Here is a 13382-nt window from a genome sequence, read left to right as displayed (position 1 = left end):
TCTTCCCTGATCTCTAAACTCATATCCAGCTGTGCACTGAGAGCTGCATATGGATGGCTCTTCATCCCAAATCAAATTTAATGTGGCTCTAAACAAATCCCTGGTCCCCCCAAACTACTGCTCTCCCTAGGCTTTTCTGCCTTAGCAAGTGGCAAATATATCTCCAGTTGTTCTGGTGAAAAGTCTTGGCCCTTTAGCAAATCAATGGTCCTGCCTTCAAAATATATGCAGGGTAACACTTTCCCCTCACGTGCAGTGTGACCCGCCTTTGTCCTACCAGTCACTTCTCTTGGATCCCTGCAGCAGCCTCCCAACTGACCTTCACGTTTCCTTCTCTGCCCTCCTATTTATTCTCCACAGAGCAGCTAGACTAATCCTGTAGACGTGTTAGGCCACATCACACCATCCAGTGCTCAAAACTTCCAAATGGGTCCCCAGCTCAGTATGAAAGCCACCATCCCAACGAGGGGCTGGGGGCCTTGTACCATCTGTCCGTTGTCTCTCTGGCCTTATCTCCTGCGACTCTCCCCCTGACGGACACACTCCACTCCCGCCACACTGGCCTCCTCGCTATTTCCTCAGACTCTCTGCAGGTGCTTCCACATGGGGCCAAGGGGCTGGCTGTAGCTCTTCCCCAGGCGACTCCATGATTCTCCACCTTTCCCTGTGGGTCTGTGTTCAAATGTCTTCCCAGCAAGGCCTTCCCTAAGCTCCTTGTTTTCAGTTGCAACCTCCACCACTTAGCCAGCACTCTCCTTTCCATGCTTCATCTCCACACCACACGTCACCTTATGTCCTGTTACATACTTACTATCTGTAAATGCCGTAAGGGAAGAGATCTTTGTCTATTTCCCTCCTCGCTGTATCTCAGTGACTATTTTAACAGTTCCTGACAGGAGTAGGTATTCAATAAATATTGGTCGAAGGAATGTATCAAGGTACTTAGTTTCAGGCTGGCACAGGAACATACATGGTGGGTGGAATTGTTGGAAAATGGGTTTGGAATTAGACAAACTTGGGTTCAAATACTGTTCTGGCTACTTATTGTGTGACCCTGGGCAAGTCATATAAGTCCACTCCAGAGTTTTCTACTCTGAAAATGAGTGTAATAAATCCTGTCCTGCAGGATTCTTGTGGGGATTAGGGAGGATGTGTTACATTAGGCACGAAAGGACAGTCACAAAGAGGAATTTTTAAATATAACTTTTGTAATCAAGCTGGGCATGTGATTGCTTGTGAGCCAGAGCCTGGGAAACACCGACACCCAGCAGTGGCCCCGCATGCTGTCACTAGAGGAAATTTTAATGGGCACTCTGCAGATTCAGTCTTGAACTCTGCATAGATGACGTATCATGGGAACCAGAGGAGCAAGCAAAATTCTCCTGTATCGGGATACAAGGTCCCTTTTATAGAACTGTCATAAATACTCCTCGTGTCCTTGACCTTGCTTTTAAAGCCCATAATACAATTTATTTGCAAATGCTTTTTTGCAAGAATAAACTGTTTTCTGAACATGTCCAGCTCGGATCTGGAATCCCTAACATTCACGCACAATGAGCACACAGTCTAAGTGACTGTCTTGGGTTAAACAAAGACTCCAGTGGGAACTGCCACAGTCCCAGGGGCACTGCCCTATCCTCTGTTTGGACTCCCTGTTACATGAAGGGGGTAACATCCTCAGGGCCGCCACAGTGTCAGCAAAAAGGCCAAATCAATTAAGTGGGTGGGGCGGGGTTGTGGGTGGGGAAGGAAAGGTGATTTTCAGGCCAAGAAGCTGTTATTTAGAATAAAAGGCCATTTCCCTGACATAACTATGTTGGAAAGAATTCCTTTTCCCCCATTTTCTAAAGAGTGATTTTTAAAATTTATTTTCAGAGTTTGAAAAGTTCAGCTGAAGTAGAACTCTGAAAAGTTGGGCTCTAACCATTTAATGAAAATACAATCACACCACATAGTTTGCTTTTAGGATTTGCTAAAGCCTAACCCCTCTGAGCCCATGTAAAACTCCATCCTTCCCGCAACCCCGCAGGCCCATCGGATCACTGGGTACAACGGCGTCGGTTCCACGGACTTGCTGGAGGTCACACCATAGCAACTTCATTTGGGCCCCGACTCCTGGTCCCAGTTACATATCCCCAGACAGCAAAGTCATAGAAATCACCACTTACCCTTTTCCATAATGGACTTTGCTCAGGAAGAATAATGGCCCACCCTGTATCACCAGTAATTTTATACTCATGTTCAGTTAGATACGAACCCAATGTTACGTTTCTGGCTTGATAAATGTCACTTGTAAATGAGCCATTTGCATACACATTATTCTAGTGTCTCATCAACATTACTGCAAAAATTCCTCTGGCCGCCCCGATCATATACCCTAGACCAGGGTTTCTAATCATGGCACTGTCGACATTTGGGACCAGATAGTTCTTTGTTGTGGGGGTGCTCCTGTGCGCTGTGAGATGTTTAGCAGCATCTTAGGCCTCTACTCACAGGATGTTATGTCATTCAAAGTGAAAACAAGCATTTAATAAACTAATTTTTAGGGCCTTCGACTACCTGTAAAATCTATAGCAACTTTCCTACTCATGTATCTTATATCCACAGCCAGCTGCAAGGTATGAAAACGAAGTGCAGTTTGGTGCCAAGCTAACACAGCTTGGAGGGGAGGAGAGTAAGGTATGTGAACCCCATTGTTGTTTTTTCTTCTTCCACAACTCTGCCTTTTTACTATTTGTTCCCCAAGGTAGGTGTGGGTTGTGAGTCAAAATAGGTTCAGTCTGAATTGTTCATTTCAATTCAATGTAAAGTAGTATCTCTTCAGACTCCGAGGGGAGAAGGCCGCTTCCACCCAGGACAGTGTGAGACAGACCTGTGTGACTCATTCACAAAGTGGTGATTTCCCTTCATTGGAGCTTTCTGCATCTCTGGGCTTGACGTGTTCTTCCTGCAAACACACACATCAGTTTATCTCCCTCCAATACTTTTCAGCCATGCACTGGCAGTGGCGTAAATGCCTGCCTCCTCTCCCTCACTGGAATGTAAGTTATTTGAGAGTAGAATCTGAGTAAACTCCATAGCACTTATGATGGCACCTTGACACAGGATATGCCAAACGAATGCTGTGAGCACCTAGAAGCAGTGCTAGAACAGAGACAGACAGTCGGCTGGAGTCATCTCGCTTATAAGGGGGTGGCCGGGGTACCGAATGGAGAAGAGGGAAGATCACTGCAGCTGAGGTACAGTGAAGTGAAAGCCACATTTTTAGACTCTAATGAATAAGCAGCGAGCCAGTAAGTGAGGATATCTTTTTAAAGCAGTTTGGTGGCGAAGGAGAGTGACAGGTAGTAGCTTGATTGATGGCAGGATAAAGGCTCTGTGTGTAAAAGGGAAAGCCTTGCAGAAGGGAAGGCTTGCTGGTTCTGGAACAGGCAGACAGGCAGGGGTCAGGTCACGAAGAAGCTAACCTTGCGAAGGAGGCAGGGGTTTGCCTCACTTGGAAGGGGGGATGAGGGGGAGACCCAGCAGGGACGGAGAACTGTTAAGCTGGAAAGGGGGAGACTGCAGTCACATGTTAGGGCTCAAGTTTTCCTGATAAAGCAGGAGTCAGGAACACCTGTTGAGTTCTGGGGGTGAAAGTCTGGGGCTTCAGCAGAGCAGAAAGGCGAATGAGGTAAAGATGAGAGTCGGTGAAAGAAACAAAAGGACTGTTGAGTTGAGAAGGGTAGCTGCAAGTTTGTAGAGGAATCAATTAGCCTGATATTATGGCTTTGCATAGGAAGCTTGGTCGTCGGAAGCACACAGGAAGAAACGACTGGTGATGGACCGGGTCCCGGGGTTGCTGTAACAGAGCTCCCCAAACTGGTGGCTTCAGAGAACAGAACGGCATTGGAGGCTGGAGGTCCAAAACCAAAGTGTCTGCAGAAGGGCACACCGGTCATGTGGTTTTCTTCTCTCTGTGTGTCTTCACCTTGCCTTCCCTCCCTGTGTGTCTGTCCAAACTTCCCTTGTATAAGGACACCAATCACATTGGGTTAGGGCCCATCCGAATAATCCCAATATAATTTGGTTACCTCTGTAAGGCCCCTATTTCCAATGAACAATTCTAAGGTACTGGGGATTAGGGCTTCAATATATCTTTTTGGGGGGGACATAATCCACCCCATAACAGGTGGGTCCAGGGATGGCAAGGGGGCCTTGGTAAAGAGTGAGAAACTGAGCTCATTGGTGGGATGGCCAACCATGGGGCCCAGTGTGGGAGCACAAGGAGGGTCTGAATTCTGGAGATCAAAGGTGTGAGCAACAGGGTACAGGCTAAGGGTTGAAGGGAAAAGCTGGTGAGCAGTTGTGGGATAAGAGGAGACTGGGAGAATGAGACTTCAGGTTCTAAGCTCTTGGGTTAGTGATACGAGGTTTGGCCACTGACTACGGAAGGTTAGCGAGAGGGAAAGTACTCTGTTCAGTGAAGGTCATCCCAGAGGCCAGGGCACTGAAAGCAGCTTCTCCATCCACGTGGAAGAAATACAGAAGGTGGCATTTAGGAAAAGGACAGAGGACAGCTGCTCAGATCTATCATCCAGGAACGTGGAAGTATGCTCCATAGCTCAGGAGGGAAGGGCCTGGGGAAAGGGTGGTAGGTTGGAGGGGAAAGGCCCCCAGAGGGGACAGTTCCCGAGAGGGAGCGAGGCCCACGTGCAGAAGGAACCCGAGGGGGCGCAGCACTGCTCCTGCTGGGCAGCAGCGCAGGGGAGAAGCGGTCTCTTTCGGTGAGGACTGGAGAAGTGTGATGCAGATGCATCGGGAGGGAAAATGAAGGCGACATTATGAGCTGAATACTAACTAGATGCTTCATCCGTGATGGCTATTCCTGAGCCAAAGGTGCCTCGTGATTTATCTTGTACCTTCCTCTTGCTACAGTAAGGGAGTGGCTGAAAAATTGCTGCCCTTGATAAACTAAAATGTCAGAACAGACTCGGTCACCACCCTCTCCCTAAGCTACATTCAGCTTGACTGGTACAGGGCCCGTGTTGGATTAACTGCAGGCACGTGGGGGCGATACGCAGGGTGAGGGCCAGCGGCAGCCGGACCACACAGAGGGAACAGTTCCAGGTCCTCACTCAGAATGGGGGCTCCCGGCTCCAAGCCTGCGTGGGGCCACTGGAGCCCTTGGTCAGTGCTGGTGGCTGCTGCTACAAAGCCAATGGTCTGAGGGAGGAGGAGGGGGAAACATGTTGCTCAAAACCATGGTAACTACGACGACGAGATTCCCTGTGTCTTTCTCCCTTTCCCGAAGGATAAGGAACATAGTAAAAGGAAAAAAAAAATGAATACATCAAAACCATCCTAGAACATTTATTTCCACAGGTTCCTGATAAAAGAACAGAATCTTGAATAAAATTACACCACTGTACTTAAAGGCAAAATTACACAGCAAGCAAGACCTGTCCCCAACCCCTTTCACTAAGAAACTTCAGGAACTTTCTGCCTCCTGGGACTCTTGTAATTACCCGTGTCTCTCTTGCGCTGGAAGCCCCATCCCCTTGCTCCCCCCAGCTTCTCTGACTGAAACATGTGCTTCTCTGACTGAAACATGTGCTCACATATTGTCCGTGTGTGCTTGCACATGTGCAGGAGGTCCAGCTGACCTACTTAGTGAGGAAGCTGAAACGACGCGTTGGGAGTTCCACCAACACGATGGAGAAGCTTCTGGCCAAGGAGGTTAGCTTTCTCCTCCAAAGTCCTTACATTCCAAAAATGCCGCTACAGGTTCCTGACATGTGAAAGCCGGTGGGTCCTGTGTTTGTGCCTGTACTGCATTTCTCCCAGTTTGAGTCTGGTGGTGAGACTCGGGGGAAGAAAATGTGGGGATGAGTGGGCACTCACACCCTGCTCAGGCTGAGTGCTTTGCTTGCCCCTAGAGAGAAGGGAGACAAGGTCAGACCCAGGACATGCAGTTTGCCTTGGCTGGAGGGAGAGAGACAATTCAAAAGCCTGTGCTTGAGACCTGATACTTAAACCATGGCCTCTCCCGCCACCATCACTAGGTGTCAGGAACCTTCAACATTCGAAATTGGTCCCGTACCTCAGGAACCCCATCGTGGGCCTCAAGAGCTCCTTTTAAGGTACTCAGCTGGTGGCTGCAATTTGAGCACTAGCCACTGCCACAGTCCCACCGCCCCTGGAACTACATGGATGGGCAGTCACAGGGCTGCATGCACAGGGCATCCAGGCCTTCACAGCACAAGTGGCCTGCTTTAGGAAAGGAGAAGTCGGATGGAGGAGCCGAGGCTGCCATCACGGTGACGATGAGTCACCTGATGGGGGCGAGGGAAGTCCCCGTGGCGGGCTGGGGCCCACGGGGCCCTGTCAGGCAGATGCCTTTGCCGCTCTCCGAGCCTGGTGCTCCTGCTTCGCCCTCTCCCTCTGCTCCCGTTCCCTCTGGATCAGGTACAGCCGCTCCTGATGCCACTGCTGCAGCTTCTGCTCATAGGTGGCGATGTCCTCTGCTTCACAGGCAGGGAGCTGTTCTTTGACGAGCTGGGTGGTCAGAGTCAGAAGGCTTCCTGACTCGACTTTGCCCAGCGCCTGGAGTTGAGAATGTAAGGCCTGTTGGAAACAAAGGCACAGAGAAGGAAGTGTGTGGGGGGAGGATGAAAGAAGACTACAGAGGAAAAGAGATTATGTTGCTTGCAAAATCTCGACATATTCCTCTTGTAGGAAAAGGCACTTTGCTGGGATGAAAGGCAGACCTGTTAGCTTTTGTCCTTTACATTTCCAGCATAGCAGGTCTGCTAAGATGCACTATGTGTGATTTCCCCCTTTCACTTACAAACAGTAAATGCAACTCCATATGCTGTGACTCCCTCTAGTTGCTTGTTGTAAATCACAAAGACAACATAAGTCTAACAAATCGCACTTCCACCCTGACTTGCACGGGTCCAAGCAGCAAACCCCAAGGACAAAGAACTCGGAGATGCACACAAAATGGCAGCAGCAGCTGAAAAACGGGAAGCCCATCCACATCTTTGCCCTCAGAACAACGGAGATGAGTGTTTGCCTGACGCGTGTTCAGCAGATGGAAAGCATTTCAAGGACGCCGCTCTAAGGGCACGCTGAACAGCGCCGTCAGCACTCGCACCGCTGTGGGCTCCCGCCTGCTGTGCGCACAGAAGGTCAGCCTCTGCGAGCTGACTGCTGACAGCTCCATCTAAAATGGCAGCTTGGTTTGCTTGGACTGTGTTCCCGGAGAAGTGAAGTACGAAAAACGCTAATCTACTTAAGTGCTTGGAGGTGGAGATCATCAGAGAAAGCCACTTCTGGCCACCTTCCCCCGGCCCACAGACAAATGCGGTTCCCTGGCCCAGGGGGTGGGGACTGTGCCCGTGGGGAGGGGAATGCGGGCGGTCCATGGGCTTCCAGGGGGGCCAGAGGCGTAGTGTGATGGGTCTGTCATCAAAACGGGCCCCAGACAAATAACCTGAGACTAACAGATGTCAGGCAACAGAAAGAAAAGGGAACGTGAAATGAAAATCACCATCCATGCGGTCTGAGCCCAGGAGATGGCTGGTGACATCGGAATGAGGGCACAGCTCTGAGCCCGACAACTCGTTCAAACCTGAGGGCTGGCTTCTCTCAGCCTTGGTGCCGTGTGCCGTGGGCGAGCGGGATCGGCCACCCAGAGCTATGTGAGGACAGAGGAATGCGGTGGGGTCTCATGCACAGGTGGCAGCCAATAAAGATTTGCCTCTTGTCTTTTCTCGATTTTTAAAAGAAAAGTGTTTTCGGAGGAGTGAGGGCTAAGAATTTACTGTAGGTGCAGATTTCTCTTCTCCAAGATTAAATACAAAAGAAACGAGAAAGAGGTGGTCATTTGAGGAACGGTGTGACAGCCTGGGTCGATATGAATATGGGAAATGATAACTTTTTGTTTTTTATTTAGCCTTTCCAAATCTGCGATATTATGCCAAGTTAAGAGGAGAGAACAGGAATGTAGCTTGCTCTGCTGCTAATTCTCTGAGTGCCTTGGGAACACCGATTACCCTTCCTCTCTCAGTTTTCACATTATGAGAGAGGGAGGTTGAGTGATGACTCCATAGAAAGAAGTACTGGGAGAAATAGCTGCTAAAAGTGCAGTAGAATCCCCGTTCTGCTGGGGTGGGGTGGGGAGCGGGGGGGGTCATAGGTTTCCCATAGCTGATTCAGTGTAATTACTGAGAAGATTTAAAGGTAAAATATACTGACGAAATTTACACTCTGTCCCCAAGTGGTATGATCGGTTAGCTGGCATGGGCCAGAACATTTCCTGCTTCATACAAAGAGTTCTCCTTCAGCCAGCACTGCTTTCTCTTAAGAGGCTAAGGGTTTAAGCCTTGAACAGGGCCCTTCTTCCCTGATGACCACAGAGCCCTTTGGGGTGTACATTTGACAGCTACTGAAGGCAGCTTCAGAGCTGGGGCTGTTTTGAAAAGAACCAGCGGACACTTGTCTCCATCCTCTGTGTAATGCAAGAGAGCACTTCTAATGGCCCCAGTGCACAACGTAAAGCCGCCAGGATGGGCGAAGGCAGGTGCCTGCACCTTACCTCCACCACCCTCAAACGTGGCTTTGTAATTTCTACCTGCATTTCTGGGCTGTCAAGCACTCTTAGTGCAAGATGGGGAAATCGCGAGATCCTTCCCACCCAGGGCTGGAGTCAGGTGGCTGCCAGGAGCAGGCAAGCTGTTACCCACCTATCAGGCACATGTCAGGGATGAGGCAGTAATGACATGCTGCCTCAGGGAACAGAACTGTGGCCCATTAGCTCAAGTACAAAAAAGAATGGAGAAATTCCATTTGTTTCTTTTAAGACCACTTTCTGTGTGAAGCAATAAAAATGCAATTTCCGTCAGTCTTAAATGTCTTTGTGTGTGACATTAATGCATGAAAGCACTGCCAGTCAATCACTAGGGCAGAGCAGCATGTTTAATGCACAGCCGAGAGGGCCTCCGTCCCACTGCGACTCACCTGAAATCGTTCCAGGTATCGGGGAAGCTTGGATTGTTCGGTTTCCTCCATGTCCAGCTGCTCCATCAGCTCCTCGGAGCCCCGGCTGTCTTCCCCTTCTCCGGGCTTCTCCTCTGAAGCCTCGGGGGCCGGGGCAGTCAGAGCCCTCAGGACTCGGTCCAGCACGTCGAGCTGTGGGGCAGAAAGGGGGCAAGGCCTCATCAGCCAGTGGCCCTGGAAGCCCATCATGAAGAGAAGGCTGGAGAAGGGAGAGGGAGGAAATCTGGGATCTAAAAGTCGTGAGAAGAGTTGTCTTATCAAATTATAGAAAATGGAAATGGTTATATAATTTCATATTAGAAACACCCTGTTCGACGGCATGAAAAACTCAGAATGAAACAAACGATACAAACTAGCAAATTCAGATTTATATATAAATCAGTAGAATGGCATTTGATTTTACTTTTAATCAACCAGGTAGGAATCTAAGAATTATGCTTGATGGGCACAAAAGACGCCCCCCTCCCAACCCACACCTCCACGCCTTTCTTCCTCCATCAGTGTGGACCTGGGGGAGGGGAAAGGAAAACCAGCAGAGACCACAGCCAACTTAATCTTATTTCCTAGGACATTTTGTCAGTAACATTGAGAAGGTTTGTGGTTTTTCATTCAACTGGATAAGCACATGATTCTACAGAAATTTTTTTAAAGAGTAGTGGGCAGCGGAAGAAAACAAAAACAGATCTACAACCTAACTTAGGAGAAACAGGAGACGGCTGAACCCCACGGGGTCAGGACCGAGGACATACCGCTTCTCCACACAGCTTCCCGTCTTCCGGGGAGGAGGCCACCTTCTCCATCACCTGAAGGGCTCTGTCCAGGTAGCCCGGTCGCCACAGCAGAGGCATGTCGTGGTACACGGCCCGCAGCCCGCGCTGCAGCTCCACCTTCCCTGTGGCCGGAAGGAACGGCGGAGGGAGCTCAGCCTCGCCGCCCCACCGCGCTGAGTCTGCCGCGGAGGACTCCAAGGCGCAGGCACGTCTGCACCCGGCAGCTCTCAGACAGGGAGCGACTGCTCTGTCTTTGTCTCGAGGGCCCATCCCACCCAGCAACCTGGTGGCATTTCAGGTGGATGACGGGAAAGTGGTAAAATCCACTGCATATTTTTTAACACACACTTTTATAAACTCGTTTTTCTTTGCCATCTGCGCTGGCAGGGATTATCACAGGGATGTCTGAAGCACAGGGCTGAGGGGGGTTCAGGGAGGTTGGTATATCTGCCTCACCCTTGTGAAGTGAGTCAAACAATGAAAATAGTATTTTTGTTTTAGGAACAAAATTTTCCTCAGCAAAGCAGATCCCACAGCTTCCCTACAGTGAAGTCTTGTCAACACTGGACACCTGGCCCTGGCCGGAAACGGACTTGGGCCATTTTTCAAAGTGCTCCAAAGCATCCCATTGACTGTCAGTTTGAAAAAATAAGAAAAACTCCTTTTATTCTTCCTTCCTTTACTTGAGCTTTATCTACCTTCAAGCACAAAGTCCTCATCACCCTTTGCCTCTCAGGACATGAGTGTGTCTCCTGGTTTCTTAAACCATCAGCCCTGGAACTCAAGATGTGGATGCTGGAGGGCAGGGTCCTCTGGTGGGGGAGGGGCTGCCTCCACTCCTGTGGCACAGAAGCCCTCTCCATGCTAATGAGCAAGGTCACCTTGAGCTGCCAGGTCTTAAATCCACCTTCACTTATCTTTCCTGGGAAGGAGGATTTGGAAGAGCTATAGTAGGGCATAAATAGACAAAGCTTATCAGGTGACAGCTAATTTTAGACCTTTAAGGTGCTTGGGGCAAGACTGCAGCCACATTCTGGGAAGCCGCTTCCATCCGGGTTGAGTGGGGCTGTCCGGCAGGTGACACAACAAGACAGAAGAGCTCCTGATGTGGCAGCTGCCCGTCCCAACGCACCGGGGCCTCTGCTCAAAAACAAGAGTAACTAAGAGCGTTTTCTTAGCCCAGACAACTTCCTGTAGTATAATAGTACTGAATGCTAATCTGTGGGAAAAACACGTAAATCAGCATTGAAAGTAGATGGCAAATAAGGAGAACACAGTTTTTAAGAGAGTGGTGGACTCTTTCGTTAGTCTGATGGTCAGTCTGGTGAACTCTGAGATTCTTCTGAGTCAGTTTATATCAGAATCAGTATGAATCAACTTCAAATGCAGCCAAACTGCTATCACTTTGACGATTTTCAAAAAACAAAGGTAAGCGGAATAATGTCTAATTGAGAGGTGCTTTCTCACATGCCTGTCACTTGAGACAGAGAACAAGAGAGTAATGAAATAATAGGCATTTAATAAGCTTCAGAAAAACGGCACATTTAATACTGAGTGTTATTTGCCCAGAGTCCACACAACCAGGTTCTGAGGCCACGGCTCAGAAGGCTGTGTCCTGCTGACCTGCCTGATTACACTGCAGTCAGGGCACTAATATAAAGCTACCCCCCCAACCCCCACATGGCACAGCCACACTGTACCCACGAGCCCCTCTCTGCTTCCCCAAAGTGCTACCAGTTGTGCTGAGTTTTTCTTCCCTCACCTGAAAACAAGACCAGGGAGAGAACCTCAAACCTAACTCTCAATTTCTCCCTGGACTTCAGGTCTAGAGAGATAGAAAGATGTTTGTTGGTACTGGGAAAGATTCTACTGGTTGTTCTCCCAAAGGAGGGCCAGAACTTTCCTCTCTCTATCCCTTCCTCACGCTGGCTGTGCAACCTACAGCCACCAGCGCCGGTTCTCAGCTTGCAAGTCAGGGACAGGTCTTAGGACCCTCTTTATTTTCTTATGTCGTAACTGTAAAGCCATCAAAGTCTATTTTTGTGTGTGTGCCTAAAAATGAAAGCTGTATAGGGATTTCACTAGGAAATTTAAATCAAACTCTAATTTTATTATGAAGTAAAGAATGCACTAGTTCTACCCATGAAAAACAAAATTTGTGAGGATCACTCTGCTTACCAAGAAGTGCATAGCCATACAACTGAGAACTCAGCCCCACTGAGTTCTTCTGCTTCAGGCCTGGGAGGAGCAGGGACGCACCGAAGTTCCTCTCCTCTTCCCACTGCAACAGAATGCACCAGGTCATGGTCCAGACACGCAATGACTACTTAATGCAAAAGTGTGACTTTTAATTACATGGAAGAAAAAGAACATGTTATAGCATTAAGTTAAAAAAGAAACATAATAAAGCCATAGGTATATTATAATCCCAAATTTGTAAGTAAAAGATATTTATGTTTAGTGAAAAATACAGAAAGGAAATACCCTAAATGTTAACAGACTTCTGGGTAGTGAAATTACGAGTAACTTTGATTTTCCTCTTTGTACTTTTCTTTATTTTCCAGAAACCTGACAACGAATAAGAGCCCCTTGTACAGTCAGGAAAGTAAAACAGAACAAAAAAGGAGAGTGTGCCGTGGACCAGCACTGCCTCGGACGACCAAAGCCTGACAGGCTGCCGGCCCGCGCTCACTCACGCGGCCATGACAGGACGGAGCAGGCCTTTGAATTTTAAACACTTCGGCGATGATTAGAGTCCTACTTGACAGTGTTAAAATAAATACCACTATTAGGTTGCTTTTAGATAGATTTGTGCCTCTCAAAAATAAATTAGGCGATTAGAAACACTTAGTGATCATTTCTTTCAACCCAGGGTGCAAAATTACACTTCAATAAAACTGGAGCCTTTTGAGACAAGAGAAAAACGGGGCAAACCCACAAGCATGGATCAGCTTGCTGCAGAACAGTAATGGCAGGGACCAGGGACAGAGACTCCCTGGAAAGGCGGGGCCCAGAGGAGGGCCTTGGCAACTCCCCAGACACGAGAGCTTCGGTGCTCTGTGAGTCTGCACGGGCCTGGGCCTTGGCTCCAGCTTGGAAATACAGCACACAAAGCTCAGGCTGCGCTGCACTGACCTGTCTCTGCTCAGACGTCAGGGTGGAGAGTGAATGTAATCTGCAGGCTACAGCTGCAGCCCAGTGTAAGTGAGGCACCCAGGTGGTAATGGGCACCCAAACCTTTTTACTAGGGATGGCCTTTGTGCAAGGAAAGTATCATTTTTGAAGGTCTGAAAAAAGCAAAGATCTTGGGAGGAAAACAAAACCTCTCCAGGCACTTCTGCAGCACAGAGAAGTGAAATTGCTGGTAATTAAGGACCAGGTCATTCCACTGGCAAAAGCAAATCACTCTAAGGCTTGACTTTCCCCTGCATAAACTGCATGAAAAGGGGCCTGGTGAATAATAAATAAGGAGCCTTCAAAACATTTTTTCTTTTCTTCAAGGAAAAAAATGAATGATCTATAGCATGAGAATGCAATAGGACTAGCGGCCAAGTAAGCGGTACCCATTCT

General features: G+C 48.7%; 1 protein-coding gene across 1 annotated transcript in view; it reads right to left on the bottom strand.

Moving 5' to 3' along the window:
• Positions 1-5328: 5328 nt before the first annotated feature.
• Positions 5329-13382, bottom strand: part of MRPS27 (mitochondrial ribosomal protein S27) — a 76233-nt gene continuing 68179 nt past the window's right edge. The window contains exons 8-11 of the mRNA XM_045847897.1: positions 11991-12093; positions 9792-9934; positions 9004-9174; positions 5329-6606 (exon numbers count right to left, since the gene is read on the bottom strand). Coding sequence (XP_045703853.1) covers positions 6367-6606; positions 9004-9174; positions 9792-9934; positions 11991-12093 — 657 coding nt within the window. The 3' untranslated portion in view covers positions 5329-6366. The remainder of the gene's footprint in view (positions 6607-9003; positions 9175-9791; positions 9935-11990; positions 12094-13382) is intronic.

Source organism: Phyllostomus hastatus, unplaced genomic scaffold (genome assembly GCF_019186645.2).
Source record: "Phyllostomus hastatus isolate PE091 unplaced genomic scaffold, TTU_PhHast_1.1 phas_contig_58, whole genome shotgun sequence".
Taxonomy (NCBI): Eukaryota; Metazoa; Chordata; class Mammalia; order Chiroptera; family Phyllostomidae; genus Phyllostomus; species Phyllostomus hastatus.
Note: the sequence above shows the minus strand (reverse complement) of the source record. Positions and strands in the feature narration are given on the sequence as shown.